Genomic DNA, 16,356 nt, shown 5'->3' with positions numbered 1-16,356 from the left:
ATTCATGCATTATTCCTTGTTCTGGCCCAAGACCTGAGAGTGGGGAGGGAATATAGTACTGTTGATGATGAAGAGATCAACTTGTTGGAGAAGATTGGCTTGGAACAATTGATCTTTTGGACATGGGGATTACAGGAGGACTGAGAAGGGAATATATTATGCCTATTCTTGTAGTAGTGATTTGCAACATTAATTTTCAAACCCTTGCATCATTTTTTCCTTTGTATTTCTGGGAAGGTAACAGGCTGATTTTTTTTTTTTTTTTTTTTTTTTTTTTTTGGGGGGGACACTAACTGACTTTCAAGGTGCCTCCTGTTTCAGAGTTCTGGAATCCACTGAGATCCTGTCAACAGACACAGATAGCAGCTCTGCTGAAGACAGTGACTTTGAAGAGATGGGAAAGAATATTGAGAATATGTTACAGAACAAGAAAACTAGTTCTCAGCTCTCTCGGGAAAGAGAAGAGCAGGAACGAAAGGAATTGCAAAGGATGCTTCTGGGAGAAGACAGTAGCAATGACAAAGAGAGGGGCAAAAAGGACAGGAGAGACAAAAAGGGGCTGTGTAAGTAACTGCAACCACCAGAATGTGCCTGGGAAGGGATGCAGAACTTTGTGTCAGGCTGCAAAGTGTGCTGATCTGGCCTCTCAGAGGAGAGTCTGGAGTCCTTACAGGGAGAATGTATAAACATGCTTATCTGGGGCTTCTTCCTTCTCCTGAACAGTTACTGACTGAAAATGCATTTAAAGTGTTTTCTTTGCCCCATAGCTTTGCTTATTTTGAACTATAAACTTACTCTGGTATTTCTTCACTGCTGCTTGCTGCTTAAGTTTCCCTTTTTTTTGGAGGGGGGTGTGTTTTTGAGTACTTTTCTCAAGATGTGTTCACAAACAGTTCCTGCAACCAGCTTATGGTACTCTAATTGGATCTTGTGTGTAAACACAGCTATGTATGTGAAATGGATAGGCACGATATGTAGGCTGATAGCAGTGTCTTGTTATATTGTGTGCTGTAGCAGAGTGTTTGGGAGGTAATTGGGCAGCTGCCAGATTTGGATCTCCTGGAGATGTGCGTTCCATATTTTAAGTGCATTCCAACAGAGAACTTGACATGTCCCTAAATGGCAGGTAAAAGTGTTTGACCTGTGAATGGACTTCTGTCTGTATGATGGTGCTCATGATCACTGTTATTTGTTGCATGTGTATGAGCAAAGTTGAGCTCTGCTGCATCTGGGTCAACATTATTGTTGTTTTTGAAAACCCAGATCGGGAATAAATCACTAATTACTGGAATTATTAAGTAATTACTGGAATAATTTAGTAAGGGATATGTGGAAGATTTGCTGATGATTGTTGCCTTATGAAAAGATACCCAGTGTTATTTTGAAGAAAATCTCTCAACCAAAATTATGGATGGTGCTGGAAAGATTCTGTGGTCACATGAGATAAGGCTAACTCACTGGTTGTAACACTAGTTGGAGAACTGGATAATTGTTGACCTTCGGTTTCTACCAGATCTCCATACCTATGATCAAAACCACTGTAACTATAAGCAATCTGCAGGGCCATGTTGCAGTTGCCTTACAGGTTGCACTTAGGCACCTGCGGGTCCTTGTTGACTGTAGCTGTTGCTTCTGGCTTTATAATCCACGTGGATAATTCAGTACCTTACCTTTATTTCAGATTGATACATGTCATGATAAGAGAACATGAACAAGCAAGAGAAAGACTTCTATTGCTTAGGTTTTCCTAAATTTGTGTCTTGGAAGTTTTTAAGCCAAAACTATCTGCTGTATTTAAACAATGATGTTTCTACAGGGTGAAAGAAATTAAAAGTAAATATAACACTTTCTTGTAGCATCAGCCTCAGGAGCCTCAGCAAACTCTCACAAAGATGATGACACTGCCTCTGTAACTAGCCTTAATTCCTCTGCCACTGGCCGCCGCCTCAAAATCTATCGGACATTTAGAGATGAGGATGGGAAAGAATACGTGAGGTGCGAGACAGTTCGGAAGCCTGCTGTTATTGATGCCTACTGTCGAATACGGACTACCAAGGATGAAGAGTTCATGTAAGACCTACATTATTTTTTTCTTTTTCTTTCTTTTTTTTTTTTTAACTTTGCCTGTAGACTATTTAATTCTATTGGCAGTATGAAGAAATGTAGAATTGAGTGTAGAAGCCCAGCACTGTAACTGTGTAGAGAGAGAGATTTAATGGCTGTGCATTTAGAGGGTATTATGAATTTTGTGCAGTGATTGACCTGGCAGAAGAGTACCTGGTAAATCATCATCAACTCAGATGGAAAAACTCGTGTGTGGTTTGTTTTTTTTGTTTGTTTGTGGTGTGGTTTTTGTTTTTTTTTTTTTTTTTTGGTTCCCCCCCCCCCCCAGACGAAAGTTTGCCCTATTTGATGAACAGCACCGTGAGGAAATGCGGAAGGAGCGGCGCAGGATCCAGGAACAATTACGGCGGTTAAAACGGAACCAAGAAAAAGAGAAACTCAAGGGCCCTCCAGAAAAGAAGCCCAAGAAAATGAAAGAGCGTCCAGACTTGAAAGTAAGCATATCCATACGTAAAGCATACTAACAGGTCTTGGGTACTGGAGAAGTTTTCTGTTCTAGTGATGTACTAAAAGTCTGACTAGGGGATTTTAATGATACTTTGCCTCTAAACTAGGAGCCTATGTATGAATTCTGACCTGTCATCTTTCTTATATTTTTGCAGCTAAAGTGTGGAGCATGTGGTGCAATTGGCCATATGAGGACTAATAAGTTCTGCCCTCTTTACTACCAAACAAATGCCCCACCTTCTAATCCTGTTGCAATGACAGAGGAGCAGGAGGAAGAGCTGGAAAAAACAGTCATTCACAATGATAATGAAGAACTCATCAAAGTAGAAGGAACAAAAATTGTCCTGGGAAAACAACTGATTGAGAGGTAAGGGAAGAAGCAGAGATACTGATGGGTAGTAAGAAAAAACAATTTAGAGCTTAGTGCAGAATACTCATATGTATATTAATCACAGGAATAAAGTGACAGGGCTTTACGTAGACTATTACTACAGTATTTCGATTGCGTATTTGGTATTTTGGCAGATGGGACCAGAGCCAATACTGGGGGACAAATGGTCTTGATTCATCAGAGGGCTGGAGAAAGTATTACACTTTTTTGTTTTTACCTAGTGCGGATGAGGTTCGCAGGAAATCATTGGTACTGAAGTTTCCTAAACAGCAGCTTCCTCCGAAGAAGAAGCGGCGAGTAGGGACAACCGTTCACTGTGATTATCTGAATGTGAGTGAAGGTGTTACTGAGCTGATTGCAGCCTCTCTATTTCTGTTTGTACCAACTGGCCAGTTTCTTTACTGCTCCTGTGCCTCCTCCGCATGCAACACAGATACCTGCCCAGTAAATTCATAAACTAAATTGCCTAGGATTTCTGTGGGTAAATATTTTGCATCTTGGAACTGCCTTAATTTTTCTGCCTCTGATTTCTTTAGCGTCCTCATAAATCTATCCACCGACGGCGAACAGATCCTATGGTGACACTGTCATCCATCTTGGAGGGCATCATCAATGACATAAGGGATCTTCCTAATGTAAGTTTAAGCTATGACATGAAAAACCTGTGTCTTAAGCAATATGGTTGAAGTAGGTTATGTGTTGTAGACACTAAAATTAGGCTAGGCTTTTCTCAGATGAGTGGTGTGCCACCCTGTTCCTCCCTGCCCTGCACACAGTTGGTATGCTTTATTTCATAAGTTATCTCGGCTCAGAATCTTTTTGAGATGAAAACGTCCATATCATGAGAAAATAACGTTCAATAGTTCCGTATGGATACATATTCAAAGCCTGGGATGTGCTCCCCCCCCCGAAAAAGATGCATAACACCTGGTGTATCAATGTGGAATACTTTTATATATGTTATATATGTGGCACTGGAGAAAATTGTGTACCTCACTGTTTCTGACCAGATTTTACCAGAAACTTGCAAAATCAAAAGATTAAATAGAAGATTTGAGTTGAAATGAGAATTTAAAGTTCAGTTTCTTGACTTTTGTGCTGCATAACCGTCTGAGAATTCTTTGTGAGATTTTTCTTCTTATAATGGTATTAAAGAACATTTTGTAGAAGAAATTGATAGCCCCACCGTGGGGCTGAGTTTATCATATTTTCCCTGATGCAGTTAAGGAACTGATTGTGTAAAGGTTTTATACATTAGTGCCTATTCAACTGTGGAGGTTAAATCGAGGTTAGCTGTGGTAGTACTGTGTTAATAAGCACTCATTTTTTTCTTTTCATGCTCAGACATACCCCTTTCATACACCTGTAAATCCAAAAGTTGTCAAAGATTATTATAAGATTATTACTCGGCCCATGGATTTACAGACCCTGCGTGAAAATGTTCGTAAGCGGCAGTACCCATCCCGAGAAGAGTTCAGAGAACATCTGGAACTAATTGTTAAGAACAGTGCGACATACAATGGTAGGCTATTAAAAATGCAGGGAAACTGTGTTTCTGCTAATACGTTGTACATGTATGAAGCGTGGATCTTTTAGAAATAACAAAAGCAACAGAAAAGCAGAATAAATTCACTGTCAAATGCCAACAATAAACACATGTTTTTCCAGATATACCTGAAAGACTATATTAATGTTAATGAGCTAATTCATAAATAAGAAAGAAGTGGACCCTAGCATTTAACAATAACTAAATGATGACTGTGATGTAGTAACTGAAGTTCAATTATGGACCTATCAATGACTGAAGACACTGGTGCATGTATTAAGTCAAACTGGACTGAAGCAAAGTCCTGCATATCCCCTTCATATAGGGTGAAGCTAAGCAAAACACTGTTTTCGGTAGACTACATTATGAGTGTCCTTCCTTTTTGCTTTCAGACATCGATTGGTGGAGAGATACTTGTGAACTTACTTTCTCAATATTATGCTTTAGTGACTGAATCTTTCAATACAAATAGGAATAGTTCACACCTTTTGAAGCTATTGCCTTGGAGCATGCAGCTTTGAGTAGAGTTTACTGTAATGATTTTGCATATTTTGGTTCTTAGTTGCAATAAATTTTTCCCCATTTGGGAAGGTCAGAAAGCTAGTTGAAAAAAATAAAAAGCGTAGATTCTGCAGTAGAGCATGCATCTGCTGAGGAAAAGTGCTGATTCACTGAGCAACTATAGGTCGGCTGTATTCTGACCGCTGACAGAAAGGTCTCTGTCCAAAAAGTATTCATTTGACAGATAAAAAAACCTCCCAGCTGCATTGAGTCTCTCTGGGCTGTGCAGCATTCAGGGTGACAGCACTGGTTTTGTGCCTTTACTGCTTCCTTTATTATTTTGACAGCTAAGTCCCTGTTTTATCCTAATAAATGAGATTTTTTTTTTTTCATAGTTCTGTTGCAAATACTTGTTTCCATGTCTGAGGAATCGTGAAATTATTTAAAGCTGTGGTTTTCTGAATATTCCTTAAATGTCCATCTCGCCTTCCTTAGCAGTTCTGCCTCACTGACTGGATTTAGTGAAGGAAACAGAAATTCCATGACTTACACTCTGAAAGTTTGGCAAAGGTGTAGGGCTTAGAGGCCAGTCTTCCACAGGCATAGCTGCTTTCCCGTAGGTTTCCAAACCTTAACAGAATGTATACCAGAAGTGTGAATATTTGCTACAAATAACCTTTTCTCATATAAAATTCATACTAAACCTTAGTAATTGTGTGTATTGAGAATACACTTGAGGATATACTCCCAGCTGTGCTAGAAATATAATCAGTGATGGTTTAGGAGTAAAGATTAATTCATATTGTGACATAATTGGCCTTTTTAATCAGGCTGGAGTATCTCACTGTACTTGCTGTGTGTTTGCAGGGCCAAAGCACTCACTGACACAGATATCTCAGTCCATGCTGGACCTGTGTGATGAAAAGCTAAAAGAGGCAAGTCTCATGAATGAGTTGTGATCAGAGTGGAGAGGGAGGGATGGTCAGGGGTGGTTGAGGAGTTTGAGGATAGAGGATGTGAGTAGGCAAAACATAGGAGAGTAGAAGAATAGGGGAACTCCTCCCCCCACCCTGGGGTGTATTTGAATTTTTACAATTTTAAACAGTTCACGTTGGAGTCTTTCTCATAAAACAGATGCTCGTTCGTTACTCTAGTTACTTTATCTTGTATGTAGGCTTATATCTAGGCTATTATCCCCCGTTATTTACAAGTGTCTTCATAAAAAGGTGAATGGGAGTCTCTTTGGGATAGAGACTTTGGGAACAGTTATTAATCTAGGGTCAGCCATTGATGTTGCCTACTTTTATTGCAGAAGGAAGATAAACTGGCTCGATTAGAAAAAGCAATTAATCCCCTCCTGGATGATGATGATCAAGTGGCCTTTTCCTTCATTTTGGATAACATTGTCACTCAAAAGATGATGGCAGTTCCAGATGTATGTAGCTTGAGTAGAGTGTGTGGGTGTGATGTGCAAAATGTGCTGATTATAGTCCTGTGGCTGTATATTTACATTGTGATTGTTAGTGCACTGCACAAAAAAAAAAATGCTCTGTCAGGGAGTTGGCCTGTGATTTTTTTGACTGGTGCAGACACACCTGTACTCACTCCCTTCACTGGAGCAAAGGTCCAGAAGTGAAGGCTGGGTTCCAGTTTTTTTTCCTGCTGCTCTCACTCCTGGATAGTGCCTGTGTTAACCTCCCATTAGTATGAAGTCACTGATTTTCATTAAGCATGGTCATTATAAAATATACTCTTCTGCTGCTTATAGCACTTGCTTTGGTAAATCTCGAAGCACTCTTGTAAAGGTGCAGTTTTCAGGTGCAAACGAAACACAAGCTGATTTCTAATTGATCAGGTTTACCCAGTGTTGTACTAGTTCGTTAGTATTAAAAAAAAAAAAAAAACCCAAACCCTTAAGCTTACCGAATAAAACTGCACAGATAAGGACTTCAGTGTCACTCATCTATAATGCGTATTGTGTCTGAATGGAGTAAGGAACAAGAGTCTGTAGTGGTTAGACTGAATGAGAGAGGGCTTAATGCCTGTCCTCTTTAAAACTTTGTTGGTTCCATTCTCTGTTGTCACCAAGTTCTCATTTCTGATGTTTAGAAACAGATTTTAGAGTTTTTCTATGCCATCGCACCATGATGAACTCTTAAATTGGTATATGTAGCCCCCCTTGTGAGATCAGACCTAGGTTTATATTCTTTGTTTATTGTACAAGCAATGAGCGTTCTTGCTGGACACTGCAGTTATGTTGGAGAGGAAACAGTGATATTAAATAGAAAAGTCCTTTGTATGATTATTATTTTGTGTTACATGTTCCTACTGTCAAACAGGTATCAACAGGCCTAGTTAAAAATCCAACTGGTAGATCTTTTTTCTGTGTCCCTCCTGAAGCTAAATGATTGGATTCAAGATGCCTTGTGACAGATACTTCCCATACATTTTGAGTGTTAATCAGTTCCGGTGACTTGCTTTATGAAATTTGTAGCTCAAACTGGAAAAAAATCTACACAGAAGCTTTCTAAATTTGTCTGTTTTCTTTCCTTCAGTCTTGGCCATTTCATCATCCAGTTAACAAGAAGTTTGTTCCTGATTATTACAAGGTGATTGCTAATCCAATGGATCTGGAGACTATCCGCAAGGTGTGTAGCTTGAACTGAGCAGCCACTTGAGAGATACTTAGGCTTGATTACTTACTGGGTGACAATCTCTTCCAGAATATCTCCAAACACAAATACCAGAACAGAGAGACTTTCCTGGATGATGTTAACCTCATACTTGCCAACAGCATTAAGTACAATGGTAGGTGGTGAAAATAAGGCTTCAGCTGCCTTCTGTACTTAAATGAATACATCTGGGCACCTGTTCTGTAGTGCTGTTAAAGCCTGAAGCTGTGAATCCTGAACTTGATTGTTGCTTTCCTTTCCTGCTAAGACAAGACATGCTTAAACAATGATGTTTTCACTGTCACATGGTGCTTTATTTACCATCTTGTGCAGAATGGGGCAGTAACATTTGGGAAGGATTTTCTACTTGTTCAGTACACATCCCTGCTTCAGTGAGTTGTTTCTGGGAATTTCCTTGAGATTGACAGGGTACAACCTTCCTATCTCCTAAATCATATTTTCAATGGCGGAACAAACTGGTTGCTCTTTGTTAGCTGAATGTGAACCCTGCTTTATATTTCTCCTTAGGTCAGAAGGTGTTGGGATTTAGGGACCTGTGTCATGAGAGCTGTGTAACCAAAACCAGTCTTTGTCTCAGCAGCTGGGACTGAGCAAATGTCAGAATGCATAAAGAGATTTGTTTCTTACTACAGGGCCAGACAGTCAGTATACAAAAACAGCCCAGGAGATTGTAAACATCTGTTATCAAACTTTAGCTGAGGTATGTGGACAACTCTACTGTAATATTTTTGTACGTTTGAATTTTCTGTTCTGCAACCTTAGCAAGCTGCTTTGTTCTTAGTATGATGAGCACCTGACTCAACTTGAGAGAGACATCTCTACTGCTAAGGAAGCAGCACTAGAGGAGGCAGATCTGGAAAGTCTTGATCCTATGACCCCTGGTCCCTACACTCCACAGGCAAGTGACCAAGCAAAGTTTTCACTTCCTTTCTTTTAGTTTCAGTCTCCTGCATGCTTGATCTAGAGGTGCCTCTTTGTTTACTGTTCTCCATCTGTTTGCAGTTTGTCTTTTAGTAGAGTATCTTGTTGGATGGTGTGCTAACAGCTATTTTTTAAGGATAAATATGAGAAGTGGTTATGATGCTTCAGAGAGTGAGATAACCTAAGACAAAGAAGGTAATTTCCCAAGCAACTTGCAAAACTGGTCTCAATATGAGCTGTGTACAATCAGGTACAACTGAATGTTGGTTGGAAATGCAAAGACTGTGCAAGTGTAGCAGTTAGAAACCCTCAGAAGGCAAGCACTGAAAAGGTAAGGAGAACATGAGGAAAAAACATCGATACTGTAGTACTGAGAAGAAGCCAGAGAGCTGTTTGTTTGGGGGTATTGTTGAAAAGGCTTATTGCTATGAGCAAAGAAACTGTAATATGGTCAGCGAAGTACAACTCCTCTGCATTCTTTGGTGGTATTCTTTACGTGTCTTTATTTTGATTCTAATGGAAATAACATTTTTTGCTCTTCATTATTATTTTATAGCAGACAATTGTGTGTGTCAGTTATTTTGTACATATTATAGACCAAGTTGGAAGCATAATTTATACGGGAGATTGTATGACAGGCTGCTTTGTCAGTGTTCACATTTTGGCAAAGTTTTATAAGCTATTTAGACTTTTTTTAAAATGCTGCTTCTTGCCTTGGGCTGTTTGTTTGTTTTTAAAAACATAAGTAAAAAACTTTCACCAGTTTGATTCAAACGAAAGTTTGAATCAAAATTCACGTTGTATACCCAGTGTAGGAAGACAGAGCAAAGCTTTCTTTGCAGTTGTTCATCCCAATTGTAGACCAATAATTTTTCTATTCTGTGCAAGTCTGGTGTGATTACATCTGGAAAGTTGCGTTTAATTTTAGTAAAGTCCGAGCAGAAGAGAGGGGCTTGAAGTTCAGGAACAATTTAAGATCTTATAAAGATTATTTTTAAGAGAAAAATGTGTTTAAAATTTGTTTAGGCAATAAGTATACAAAGATTATATCGCTGGAGACAGGATAGCAGGCTACAAACAATTTTTGGGCAATATTTAACACCCTCCATCCATCTCTCCTCACAAAAAAAAACCCCAATGTGGCATTTTAGGAAGCTAGAAAGAACTTGCTAGGAATTATGATTGAATTCAATGGGGTGGGAGTACTGAAACCAAGCATCACGGAAAAAGACCTTCCTGGCAATGGGAAGTGTCAGGCTGCAAGGGAGTCTTTGGAGATTAGTTGTTGAAACGATCTATTGACACATTTCAAGGAAGAGTAGATGGAATCAAGGATAATCCCAATACCTCAGAGAATGAGGGACAAAAATGTCATTCTTCTCTCTATCCAGTGGTTTCCTTCCCAAGAGCAGTATTACCTGTTCTGATTTTTTTCCCCAAGTTGGTGATCAGGAGAGAGGAAAAGAGGCCTGAGCAGTGAACTGCCTATTAGTTATCTGCTCCTTCTCTGTGCTTGCTAAAGCAGAGAGCTTCCTGAGCTTCTCCCTTGAACTTGTCATCTGAAGGCTATCCTTTCCCTCTGCTTCTTGGCTGGAGGTACACTCCTGCTTCCCACACTCCCAAACTTGTCACAGACGGCAGGTCTGGCGATGGTTGCTTGGCTTTAGTTTGCTTTATTTCAAATGCAGTTGTGATGACTAATATTTATCTCCCCATAAGTGTCTTTAGGAGTTGGACTCCAGGATATAAAAAGCAAATATGGCACATAGAGAGCTGTCTGTGGTTTACATGTCTGCTTAAATTCTTAGGAAGCCTGTTTTGCCTAATTTAAACGGTAGTGCTGCTGCTCTTAACACTTTAAGGATTGTCATGATATATAAACTGTGTATTATAAGGGCATTTTATCGAAATCCTAATCTGTAGATCCTCATTAACTCTTCAGAGGTCAAATGGCATGCAAACTACAGACTGGCTTTTGGAACACTTTATCCAAACCCCTATTTTTTCTTGCTTTTATCGGCTTTAGGGACTCTTGAGACAGTGATTTACATAGAATTGATTGAAAGTTGAAGCTTTGCTATTTTGTATGTGATAGACTTTTTCCAGTTCTGGTAGCAGCATTTGTGGTTGCAACACCATTTCCATTGTAGAAATGGAAATTAAAAGGGCTATGCTGAGTCAAATCAAAGGTTGATGTAATCAAGTATTCTGTCTCTGGCAGAGACCAGAAGTAAGGGGATGCAAACATACAGTGATCCTTCTTACAGTGAAGCCTCTCTGCTTCTGGCAATTGGCTGTTCAGGCACCTTAAACTGGTGTTGCATCTGGACCATCGTATTTATGAGGTGCAGAGGGGCCTTTTCTTTATAAACCTATCTGATCCTTTTGGAGTCCATTTACGATTTTGGCCTCTGTAGGATTGCACTGCATAGAAGTACTGACTTCTATTTTAACATCTGCTATTTGGCAAACTTCAAACCTGAGGTTGTGAGCCATTGCATTTTACCATCTTTGTTCTTTAAGAATAAATAGCTTATTTTGATTAAACAGTGTTTAATAATATAAACACCGTGCCAAAAAATGCATTTTGCATTTAGTCCTGAAATCCCAGTCTTGCTTCTCAAGATACTGTTCTAGTCTCAGTTCAGTGCCTGAGAATGTTATGTCTCCTGTTTCCACATATACTTTAGCCACCTGATTTGTATGATACCAACACTTCCCTCAGTATGTCACATGATGCTTCAGTCTATCAAGATGAGAGCAATTTGTCTGCTATGGACACTCCCATCACTACCCCAGAGAAACGAGAAACTCAGGTCAGAATCCTGCATTTTTTCATGTGGTTGGAGAGTTGGGTTGTATAAGCAAATTACTGAAAGAAGGCAATTACTTTGTAGGAAACAAGTAACAAAGATCAGCAGGTTTCCCAAGCAGAGAAGGGAATCCATTTCAAAAGTTACGCAATTTCCTTCATTTTGACTGCTCTGAGGGAAAAGGAAAAATTTAAAGAGCACTGGGAATTGAGACACTGCAAAACAAAGAATAGAGAATCAAAAGCTGCAAAAGAATCTGCCTAAGGCCAGGTATTTGTTTGCTTCACTACTTCTGGGAGTAGAAGCCTGGTGACTCATGCTACAAAGGGCTAATATGCAATCCGTTGTTGATTCTGAATAGGGAAATGGTGAAGTATATTCTGCAGATTTGGAAGATGATAATTAGATTATTACGGTTGCATCTAGTGATGATTCGAAGCTGTAAAACACCTAGGAAGAGATGGTTGCCACTGTATATACCTTATAGCTGTAAAATTAAACAAAAAAAGCAGACAGGTTAAAGGTATTAAATCGTTATAAATGAACTTGTTACAGCAACCACAGAATATTTTTTTTTAGTCTTTATTCTGTAGTAAACAAACAAACAAAATTGTTGGAGGAGGAGAGGGAATAGCGGAAGGACATGCAGTAATATGACCATGAAAATAAATTACCAGAAGGAGGAAGAAGGTGAGCAGGGCCACAAGACTGAAGGTGGTGCCAGAAAGACTAGTGAGAGCTATTCTGAGCAATCCAGACAAATGGAGATTGAATATGAATAGTTCCCCATTTAGTATTGTGGCTGTCTGTAGCTTTGAGAATACCTTCTAGATTTGAAAGTCTTCAAGCTTTCTATAGACTTTCAATTTATAGTCTTCAGGACAGAATCTGCATTCCCTCTCTACCTTGGACTCATGGTGACTTGAGGGAAGAACAAGAGAGAGAAGGGCAGGAGGAGATTTGTTGAAAACTGCTGTCTGCTTTTAAAATATTTTGTGAAAATAAGCACTTTTTAAGATCTAGTGGTATTTTCCAGAAATAGCTACGTAAACAAAGAACTCTGATGCTGTAAGGCTGGAGATTCCCTTTTCAAGGATAAGCACATCAGGATAAAAGTGAGTGGAGACTGTGTGCTCTCTGATCTTGGAATAAAGAGAGAAAGGATCCTTGCTCTGAGCGTGATACACATTTTTTTTTTTTCTTTCCCCCCCTGTTCTCCCACACCCATCATTGTGGTCCAGATGTCAGTCATACCCTTTGGTTTATGTCCAGTAGTGCCTTCCTCAATGGTATTGCTATTTGTGTTCCCCATTCAGATGCGCCAGGGGCGAGGTAGGCTGGGCGAGGAAGACTCTGACGTAGATATTGAAGGGTTTGATGAGGATGATGATGGGAAACCTAAGACTCCAGCCCCAGTGAGTATATTTACAGAAATCCCAGCCACAGTCTACATATTGACTTGCATACTTGTGGTAGAAGTCTCCATAGCATAGGTTGTCTGCTGTGTCTGCCACCCTGAAAGACAGCAGTATTCATAGCAGTACCTAGACTCTTAAATGTAGTTTTAAATGTTAGCATTATGAAATGAGTGAATACTTCAGAATTAACAGTGTGATAAATAATAGGTGTATACTGGAAATGGCAGCAGTAGTTTATATGTTGTTTGATCTTTACTATCCCTGTATGTTCTGTATGACCTAGGAAGTTGAAGATGCAGATGGTGACCTTGCTGATGAAGAAGAAGGATCAGCCCAGCAGCCCCAGGCTAGTGTCCTCTATGAAGATTTGCTCATGTCAGATGGAGAGGATGATGATGATGGGAGTGATGAAGAGGGAGATAATCCTTTCTCATGTAGGTATCCTTTTTTATAAAAGGTTGAATAGGATCTGGTTGTTGACAAACTCAGCTAATCTTCTCATGCTTCCATCACAAAAGCATGCAGTAGAGAGCTTAGAGCGTAATTGGAATATGTAGGCCAGGTGGTCTAGTAGTCAAAAAGGAAGAGAGACCAAAGGGCAAGATGAGAAAACTGGATGAATGTAAATGGAGCTGAAGACAAAGTGAAATAGGAGTGCTGTAAGTACAGACACAAAAGAAAGCAGAGTTAAGACAAGATCTGGTTGATTTTATTTCATAAAGTGAAACTGCAAACAGTTCTGAAAAGACTGGGACTGTGATTTGGTGTGCAGAGCCAGGAATGGGTAGTTTAGTAAAAGCACAACATTTATTTTGATTTGAAACAGTGTGGTCAATGTTATCAAGAACCGGAAGAGCTGTCTGGAGGTTCTTCAGATTGTTTCCCTGTTTTACTAAAAAACTTGCCATGCAGAAAAGCTTATAGTGGTATTTAGCGATGGCTTCTGAAACTTGTTAGGGGGGAAGAAGGGGGAATTATTCAGAGTAGACAAGCAAATAAGGCCTTTTGAGTAATGGTGGTAATGAGATTGCTTTTGAATAACATCAGAACTGGGTACTCAGTAAATGGTATCATCTCCCAGATACCCTTTCCTGCTACCTTGTGGAGACACTACTTTGTATACATTCCTTACAGTCAATATTGTAGCCTTTAAACAAAGACAATGGGTATGTAACTGACACAACAAAACTGTTGATTTGTGACCAAATGTTGGTTTATTACACAGCTATCCAACTGAGTGAGAGTGGCAGTGACTCAGATGTGGAGCCCAATGCAGTGAGACCTAAACAACCTCATGTTCTTCAAGAGAACACACGAATGGGCATGGACAATGAAGAAAGCATGATGTCTTATGAAGGAGATGGTGGGGAGACATCTCACGTTATGGAGGACAGTAATATCAGGTAACTAGATCTGAGAATCTTGTTAAAATAATTCTTCAAAACAAAATCCATTCTCTTAAAGATTTCAGAAGTGTTTATCATAAAAAGCTGAAGAATATCTCACGTTTTTTCTTTTAAGTTATTTTGTCACTGTTTTTAGTGTTGGTAGAAATCTGGTTTTGCTGTTAGATTTTCACTAATAAAAATGTTAGTTAAATTAAAAAAACCCAAAAAACAAACAAACAAAACGTTTTTTCTTGTAAGTTAGATGATTTCCTGTACATAGTGGGTTTTGAAGGCAGGACAAATAAAGGTTTTTAGGTTGTCTCGGAAACTACAGGATGCCTTTGAAGTTAAAAGATGATTTAGCTGATGAACTTCATGTGTTTGTTTGGGTTTTATTTTCTCTAAGAATAAGCATTTCCTTACTTGAAAGGAAACTGCTTAGCTGAAATCCAAAAGAATAGGAGTATGCATATTCTGTATTTTGGAAGGAGTTCCATTCTTAGAAAATGACAAGTACAGCAATAACAGCTTTATTTTTTTGCATTCACTTGAGAGAATACTGACCTACTCTTCCTTTTCTGGCCATTCTGTAGAGTATTAGCATTAGATTATCTGTTCTTTTTCTACTCGTGGAATTCAGTCCCTTAATTTATTAGGCAATAATAGCATTATCGTTGAGGTAGCTACGCTGGGACAGGCAAATGGTCAGTCCAGCCCAGTACCTTGACAATAGTCAGCAGAAGATGCTAAAGAAGATGATGAGAATGGCCTGTCTGTCTTTCTGTCTGCAGTAAAGGTGACAGATGGAAGGTGTTGGAGTGATCCGTTTTTCCTGCCCCGAGTATATCAGAGTGGGATGAGGATGCTGGTGGACGATGGTTTCATCAGGAGACCTGGTTTTTTATTTTAAAAAGCTGGCCATTGACAGAATTGAAGTGCACAGTGGTTCTGAGTGTTCCACAAGGACTTCAAGCCAGGAACATTTTACAGGAGTTAAATATAGAATTGTCGGTATCAACAGCTGTTTTGAAATGATGGTATAGTAAGAGTATCCTCTTTCTTCTAGTTATGGCAGCTATGAAGAACCAGACCCAAAATCCAACACAAGAGATACTAGTTTCAGCAGTATTGGAGGGTATGAGATCTCAGAAGAGGAGGAAGAGGAAGAACAGCAGCGCTGTGGCCCAAGCGTATTAAGTCAGGTCCATCTGTCTGAGGATGAGGAAGACAGCGAGGACTTTCACTCCATTGCAGGAGACAGCGACCTGGACTCAGATGAATAAATGCTTTTTTCTGAGATGATGGTCATCCTGGGGTACTCTTGGTTCCTGAATTTCTCTTGTCCCCGGTTGCTATAAGGAACAATGTAGTGTGGACTGTGTTAACAAGAAGTAGATTTTTTAATATAATATTTTAATCAGTTATAAAACATGTGACTGAGTAAATGGTGAAAAATAAGCTTTAGACAAGCATGCCCTGGTGAAGTTTTGGGTTATTGTAGCCTGTACTAGTTCCAGAATCCAGATGAAGATTTGTATGGTTTGTTTTTTACTTCATAGATGTAAAATCTCTCATAAATACTGGCCTGTTTGATGTATGCATGTCTGCCAGGAAAAAAATGCTTGCTCAGAATAAAATACCTGCTGTTGATAAACAACTATAAAACAATTTCCATTTCATAAAGGGAAGATTTTTCTCTAGGACCACAGCATAAACACAGTGTCTGAAGTCTCATACCAGACTGGTTTTGATAATTGCCTAACTACTTTGAATACTTCACTAAACAGCTGCCCTATTTTTTTTTTTTTAAAGTTGCAATTAGTCCCAGAACTCAGAATTTGGTAATTTGAATCTTCAGGAAGGCTCATTATTCAGAGGAGATTCCTCATTTTCAGTCACCTGGAAAGCGTGTGCACATCCTGGGGTTCTGTATGAAATTCTGCTGTACCGCCGACTGAGTTTATGTAAATAAAACTCAATAAGGTTTAAAGACGCGCTGCTTTATTGCCCGCTGTGGCTGCCTGGTGAGCGTAGGTGCTGTGGGCCTGGTACAAGGGTCCCCGCTAGCCCCCAGTCTTGCCTTCCCGGCAGGCCCTGCGCCCCCGGCACCCGGA

At 39.5% G+C, this 16,356-nt stretch overlaps 1 protein-coding gene across 8 annotated transcripts in view; it reads left to right on the top strand.

Annotated features, from left to right (window-relative positions):
• TAF1 (TATA-box binding protein associated factor 1) overlaps positions 1–16,232 on the top strand; it is a 34,956-nt gene extending 18,724 nt beyond the window's left edge. For 5 of the 8 annotated variants that reach the window (XM_075513568.1, XM_075513565.1, XM_075513567.1 and 2 more), the window contains 18 exons: positions 322–563; positions 1,857–2,070; positions 2,393–2,558; positions 2,727–2,938; positions 3,184–3,292; positions 3,499–3,597; positions 4,307–4,484; positions 5,877–5,944; positions 6,322–6,444; positions 7,565–7,657; positions 7,733–7,817; positions 8,335–8,402; positions 8,484–8,600; positions 11,314–11,439; positions 12,753–12,851; positions 13,138–13,288; positions 14,080–14,257; positions 15,309–16,232. In XM_075513568.1, the coding sequence (XP_075369683.1) occupies positions 322–563; positions 1,857–2,070; positions 2,393–2,558; positions 2,727–2,938; positions 3,184–3,292; positions 3,499–3,597; positions 4,307–4,484; positions 5,877–5,944; positions 6,322–6,444; positions 7,565–7,657; positions 7,733–7,817; positions 8,335–8,402; positions 8,484–8,600; positions 11,314–11,439; positions 12,753–12,851; positions 13,138–13,288; positions 14,080–14,257; positions 15,309–15,525 (2,545 nt within the window). In that variant the 3' untranslated portion in view covers positions 15,526–16,232. The remainder of the gene's footprint in view (positions 1–321; positions 564–1,856; positions 2,071–2,392; positions 2,559–2,726; positions 2,939–3,183; positions 3,293–3,498; positions 3,598–4,306; positions 4,485–5,876; positions 5,945–6,321; positions 6,445–7,564; positions 7,658–7,732; positions 7,818–8,334; positions 8,403–8,483; positions 8,601–11,313; positions 11,440–12,752; positions 12,852–13,137; positions 13,289–14,079; positions 14,258–15,308) is intronic. The other 3 variants (XM_075513571.1, XM_075513566.1, XM_075513569.1) reach the window with 2 other exon arrangements.
• The last annotated feature ends 124 nt before the right edge of the window (positions 16,233–16,356 follow it).

The sequence above is a fragment of the Mycteria americana genome, chromosome 10, assembly GCF_035582795.1.
Source record: "Mycteria americana isolate JAX WOST 10 ecotype Jacksonville Zoo and Gardens chromosome 10, USCA_MyAme_1.0, whole genome shotgun sequence".
NCBI classification, from domain to species: Eukaryota; Metazoa; Chordata; class Aves; order Ciconiiformes; family Ciconiidae; genus Mycteria; species Mycteria americana.
Note: the sequence above shows the minus strand (reverse complement) of the source record. Positions and strands in the feature narration are given on the sequence as shown.